Source organism: Capricornis sumatraensis, chromosome 9 (genome assembly GCF_032405125.1).
Source record: "Capricornis sumatraensis isolate serow.1 chromosome 9, serow.2, whole genome shotgun sequence".
Lineage (NCBI taxonomy): Eukaryota > Metazoa > Chordata > Mammalia > Artiodactyla > Bovidae > Capricornis > Capricornis sumatraensis.
Genome location: NC_091077.1, coordinates 17,238,148 through 17,244,581, shown reverse-complemented (window position 1 = coordinate 17,244,581; position 6,434 = coordinate 17,238,148). Strand labels below are relative to the sequence as shown.

The 6,434-nt window shown below is 42.0% G+C and overlaps 1 protein-coding gene across 1 annotated transcript; it reads right to left on the bottom strand.

Annotated features, from left to right (window-relative positions):
* Positions 1-3,116: 3,116 nt before the first annotated feature.
* On the bottom strand, positions 3,117-4,061 carry OR2Z1 (olfactory receptor family 2 subfamily Z member 1). The gene has a single exon (XM_068980992.1). It carries the CDS (start codon positions 4,059-4,061, stop codon positions 3,117-3,119), a length of 945 nt encoding a protein of 314 aa, XP_068837093.1.
* Positions 4,062-6,434: the final 2,373 nt, after the last annotated feature.

The following is a 6,434-nucleotide window of genomic DNA, read 5'->3' as shown; positions in this document are numbered from 1 at the left end:
GTTTGCATTCCCACCAACAGTGTAAGAGGGTTCCCTTTTCTCCACATGCTCTCCAGCATTTATTGCTTGCAGATTTTTGGATCGCAGACATTCTGACTGGTGTGAAGTGGTTACCTCATTGTGGTTTTGATTTGCATTTCTCTAATAATGAGTGATGTTGAGCATCTTTTCATGTGTTTGTTAGCCATCTGTATGTCTTCTTTGGAGAAATGTCTATTTAGTTCTTTGGCCCATTTTTTGATTGGGTTGTTTATTTTTCTTGAGTTGAGCTGCATAAGTTGCTTGTATATTTTTGAGATTAGTTGTTTGTCAGTTGCTTCATTTGCTATTATTTTCTCCCATTCAGAAGGCTGTCTTTTCACTTTGCTTATATTTTCCTTTGTTGTGCAGAAGCTTTTAATTTTAATTAGATCCCATTTGTTTATTTTTGCTTTTATTTCCAATATTCTGGGAGGTGGATCATAGAGGATCCTGCTGTGATATATGTTGGAGAGTGTTTTGCCTATATTCTCCTCTAGGAGTTTAATAGTTTCTGGTCTTACATTTAGATCTTTAATCCATTTTGAGTTTATTTTTGTGTGCGGTGTTAGAAAGTGATCTAGTTTCATTCTTTTACAAGTGGTTGACCAGTTTTCCCAGCACCACTTGTTAAAGAGATTATCTTTACTCCACTGTATATTCTTGCCTCCTTTGTCAAGGATAAGGTGTCCATAGGTGTGTGGATTTATCTCTGGGCTTTCTATTTTGTTCCATTGATCTATATTTCTGTCTTTGTGCCAGTACCATACTGTCTTGATGACTGTGGCTTTGTAGTAGAGCCTGAAGTCTGGCAGGTTGATTCCTCCAGTTCCATTCTTCTTTCTCAAGATTGCTTTGGCTATTCGAGGTTTTTTGTGTTTCCATACAAATCTTGAAATTATTTGTTCTAGTTCTGTGAAAAATATGGCTGGTAGCTTGATAGGGATTGCATTGAATTTGTAAATTGCTTTGGGTAGTATACTTATTTTCACTATATTGATTCTTCCAATCCATGAACACGGTATATTTCTCCATCTATTAGTGTCCTCTTTGATTTCTTTCAGCAGTGTTTTATAGTTTTCTATATATAGGTCTTTAGTTTCTTTAGGTAGATATATTCCTAAGTATTTTATTCTTTTTGTTGCAATGGTGAATGGAATTGTTTCCTTAATTTCTTTTTCTGCTTTCTCATTATTAGTGTATAGGAATGCAAGGGATTTCTGTGGGTTGATTTTATATCCTGCAACTTTACTATATTCATTGATGAGCTCTAGTAATTTTCTGGTGGAGTCTTTAGGGTTTTCTATGTAGAAGATCATGTCATCTGCAAACAGTGAGAGTTTGACTTCTTCTTTTCCAATTTGGATTCCTTTTATTTCTTTTTCTGCTCTGATTGCTGTGGCCAAAACTTCCAAAACTATGTTGAATAGTAGCGGTGAAAGTGGGCACCGTTGTCTTGTTCCTGACTTTAGGGGAAATGCTTTCAATTTTTCACCATTGAGGATAATGTTTGCTGTGGGTTTGTCATGTATAGCTTTTATTATATTGAGGTATGTTCCTTCTATTCCTGCTTTCTGGAGAGTTTTTATCATAAATGGATGTTGAATTTTGTCAAAGGCCTTCTCTGCATCTATTGAGATAATCATATCGTTTTTATTTTTCAATTTGTTAATGTGGTGAATTACATTGATTTGCGGATATTGAAGAATCCTTGCATCCCTGGGATAAAGCCCACTTGGTCATGGTGTATGATCTTTTTAATGTGTTCTTGGATTCTGATTGCTAGAATTTTGTTGAGGATTTTTGCATCTATGTTCATCAGTGATATTGGCCTGTAGTTTTCTTTTTTTGTAGTATCTTTGTCAGGTTTTGGTATTAGGGTGATGGTGGCCTCATAGAATGAGTTTGGAAGTTTACCTTCCTCTGCAATTTTCTGGAAGAGTTTCAGTAGGATAGGTGTTAGCTCTTCTCTACATTTTTGGTAGAATTCAGCTGTGAAGCCGTCTGGACCTGGGCTTTTGTTTGCTGGAAGATTTCTGATTACAGTTTCAATTTCCATGCTTGTGATGGGTCTGTTAAGATTTTCTATTTCTTCCTGGTTAAGTTTTGGAAAATTGTACTTTTCTGAGAATTTGTCCATTTCTTCCACGTTGTCCATTTTATTGGCATATAATTGCTGATAGTAGTCTCTTATGATCCTTTGTATTTCTGTGTTGTCTGTTGTGATCTCTCCATTTTCATTTCTAATTTTATTGATTTGATTTTTCTCTCTTTGTTTCTTGATGAGTCTGGCTAATGGTTTGTCGATTTTATTTATCCTTCAAAGAACCAGCTTTTGGCTTTGTTGATTTTTGCTATGGTCTCTTTTGTTTCTTTTGCATTTATTTCTGCCCTAATTTTTAAGATTTCTTTCCTTCTACTAACTCTGGGGTTCTCCATTTCTTCCTTTTCTGGTTGCTTTAGGTGTAGAGTTAGGTTATTTATTTGACTTTTTTCTTGTTTCTTGAGGTATGCCTGTATTGCTATGAACTTTCCTCTTAGCACTGCTTTTATAGTGTCCCACAGGTTTTGGGTTGTTGTGTTTTCATTTTCATTAGTTTCTATGTGTATTTTGATTTCTTTTTTGATTTCTTCTGTGATTTGTTGGTTATTCAGAAGTGTGTTGTTCAACCTCCATATGTTGGAATTTTTAATAGTTTTCCTCCTGTAATTGAGATCTAATCTTAATGCATTATGGTCAGAAAAGATGCTTGGAATGATTTCGATTTTTTTGAATTTATCAAGTTTAGATTTATGGCCCAGGATGTGATCTATCCTAGAGAATGTTCCATGAGCACTTGAGAAAAAGGTGAAATTCATTGTTTTGGGGTGAAATGTCCTATAGATATCAATATTTCTTTTTAATACAGGACTGCTACTCTTGCTTTCCACAAGTCCATGGGAGAAACCATGAACCCAACTCCTCAAGGGATGGGAAGAAGCTGGGCAGATACTTAGCCTTGGATCTAAGGTCTTAGCAGCTGCACCATAAATTGGTACTTCAGTGAGATGGGTGGAATGGAGAACCACTAAGATCACACCCGCAGCCCCCTCTGTGATTATCGCTTTGCCCTGCGCCCAGCTCTGCGGAGAACTTTGACCAAAGCCATCCACACTTCCCGGTTCCTCAGGCTGTATATGAGGGGGTTGAGTGTGGGGGTGATAAGGCTGTAGAACAGGGAGACCGTGTTGTCCTGGTGTGGGCTGTGGTAGGCGCCCGGGACCATGTACATGAACGCGGCTGCGCCATAGAAGAGTCCCACTGCTGCGATGTGTGAAGAGCAGGTGGTGAAGGCTTTGCGGCGGGCCTCCTCTGAGCGCATACTTAGAACAGCCCCCAACACGTGGCCATAGGAGGTGACAATGAGGGAAAGGGGAAGCACCAGGATCAGCACTCCCGAGGTGGACAGCGCCAGTTCATAGGCGGACGTGTCCGCACAGGAGAGCTTCAGCAGCGCGGGCAACTCACAAAAGAAGTGGTCCACGGTGTGCGAGGCACAGTAGGGGAAGTGCAGAGTGATGGAGGTCTGGATGCAGGCATTGAGCACACCCGCCAGCCAGGAGGAGATCACCATGAGCAGGCACACCTGGCACCTCATGAGCAGAGAATACTGCAGCGGGTGGCACACAGCCACATAATGGTCATAGGACATGAGGGCCAACAGGATGCCCTCAGCCACACCCATCAGCGTGAGGAAGAATATCTGAGCTGCACAACCCCCAAAGGAGATGGAGCCTTCTCCTTGCAGAAAGTCTGAGGCCATCTTGGGGATGGTGACCAGGGGGAAGCCAACATCAAACAGGGAGAGCTGACCAAGCAGAAAATACATCGGTGTGTGGAGCCGGGAGTCCACGCAGATCAGAAAGAGCAGAGTGGTGTTGCCCAGAAGCCCCATGATAAACATGACAGCCACCAGGAAGAACAGTAGCTGAGGTGACCCTGAGCGGCTGAAGAGGCCCACCAGAATGAAGTCAGAGGCCACTGACTGATTCACATCTGTCATATTTTACACAACATACCTTTGCTGCAAGAAGAACTGGAGACCCATGGCAAGAAGCCCAAGTCGGGGCTGGTATATACGTCTCATCCCACGTGCCAATGGCTATTGATTGGTAAAGGCTGCCTGGAGTGCCATCTGGAGAAGAGCTATGACGTCACTGCTAAGATTAATAGGTAAAAAAAGCCATGATTGATTAGTGATGTCTGTCACAGGTATGGGATGGGAAAACCGTAACTGGAACCTCTGAATGAGACACTTGGCCACACGCTGGTCAAAAGCTACCCACCTACTCTTTTTTTTTTTTTAATAATAGCAATATTTAGTTTTTCTCCTTTTTAAAACATTAATTTTTATTGGAATATAGTTGCTTTCAGCAGTAAAATAATCTGCCTGCCTCGCAGGAGACATGTAGAAGACCTGGGTTCAACTCCTGAGTTGGGAAGATTCCCTAAGAAGGAATGGCAACCCTCTCCAGTATTCTAGCCTGGAGCATTCATGGACTGAGGAGCCTGGTGGGCTCTGGTTCATGGGATCAAAAAGAGTTGGACATGACTGAGTGACTCACACACATAGTTGCTTTACAAAGTTGGGTTCCCACTGACTCTTGCAGTCCCAATTTCATGGTCCAAGTCAAAGACAGGAACACAACCCCAGTAGGACAATTCAATACCCTCCATCCCAGTGGTGCTGGGGCCAAAGCAGAAGCGATATTCCAAAAGGACTGGTAAATAGATGGAGTTGAATCAACAAACCAAGCAAGAAAACAGAGAAAGATCTGGGTCCAGTGGCCTGGATGAGAATCTGAATCAAAGAGAAATCTGATGGGCAAGCACTGGGATCAAATTGATGGTCTGGGGACTTCCCTGGTAGTCCAGTCAAAGATTGTATTAAATAAGTCCTGGGAATATCTCACTATTTCCCCGGCTTCATAAAGAAAAACTTAAAAACTAATTCCTAACAATTTTCTGCCAATGTGGAACCGATCGATTACCTTAGTCACCAAGTTCCCCAGCTGGTAAAATAACTTCTACTGCATACTCGTGTCAAGGGCTATTTAAAAGTCAAAATGAACCTAGTCTTGCTCTGTTCACTCACTATGCTCATCTTGAGAGGAGCTGACACCAACTGAGCACTAACTGTATAGTGGGTATCTGGTTATTTCACAGTTAACGCTTCAATATTCCAATACTTTGGCCAGCTGATTCGAAGAGCCGACTCATTGGAAAAGACTCTGATGCTGGGAAAGATCAAAGGCAAAAGGAGCAGAGGGTGGCAGAGGATGAGATGAGATGGTTAGATAGCATTACCAACTCAATGGACGTGAATCTGATCAAACTCTGGGAGACAGTGAAGGACAGGGGAGCCTGGAGTGCTGCAGTCCATGGGGTCACAAAGAGTCAAACATGGCTTCAGTCCAGTTCAGTTCAGTTGCTCAGTTGTGTCCGACTCTTTTTGACCCCATGAACCACAGCACGCCAGGCCTCCCTGTCCATCACCAACTCCTGGAGTCCACCCAAACCCATGTCCATTGAGTCGGTGATGCCATCCAACCATCTCATCCTCTGTCGTCCGTTCTCCTCCTGCCCCCAATCCCTCCCAGCATCAGAGTCTTTTCAAATGAGTCAGCTCTCCGCATTAGGTGGCCAAAGTATGCAGCACAGTCCTTCCAATGAACACTTAAGACTGATCTCCTTTAGGATGGACTGGTTGGATCTCCTTGCAGTCCAAGGGACCCTCAAGAGTCTTCTCCAACACCACAGTTCAAAAGCATCAATTCTTCAGTGCTCAGCTTTCTTCATAGTCCAACTCTCACATCCATACATGACCACAGGAAAAACCATAGCCTTGACTAGATGGACATTTGTCAACAAAGTACTGTCTCTGCTTTTTAATATGCTATCTAGGTTGGTCATAACTTTCCTTCCAAGGAGTAAGTGTCTTTTAATTTCATGGCTGCAATCACCATCTGCAGTGATTTTGGAGCCCAGAAAAATAAAATCAGTCACTGTTTCCACTGTTTCCCCACCTATTTGCCAATTGCCAAAAGTGATGGGACCAGATGCCATGATCTTAGTTTTCTGAATGTTGAGCTTTAAGCCAACTTTTTCACTCTCCTCTTTCACTTTCATCAAGAGGATTTTTAGTTCCTCTTCACTTTCTGCCATAAGGGTGGTGTCATCTGCATATCTGAGGTTATTGATATTTCTCCCGGCAATCTTGATTCCCGCTTGTGCTTCTTCCTAGCCCAGCATTCCTCATGATGTACTCTGCATATAAGTTAAATAAGCAGGGTGACAATATACAGCCTTGATGTATTCCTTTTCCTATTTGAAACCAGTCTGTTGTTCCATGTCCAGTTCTAACTGTTGCCTCCTA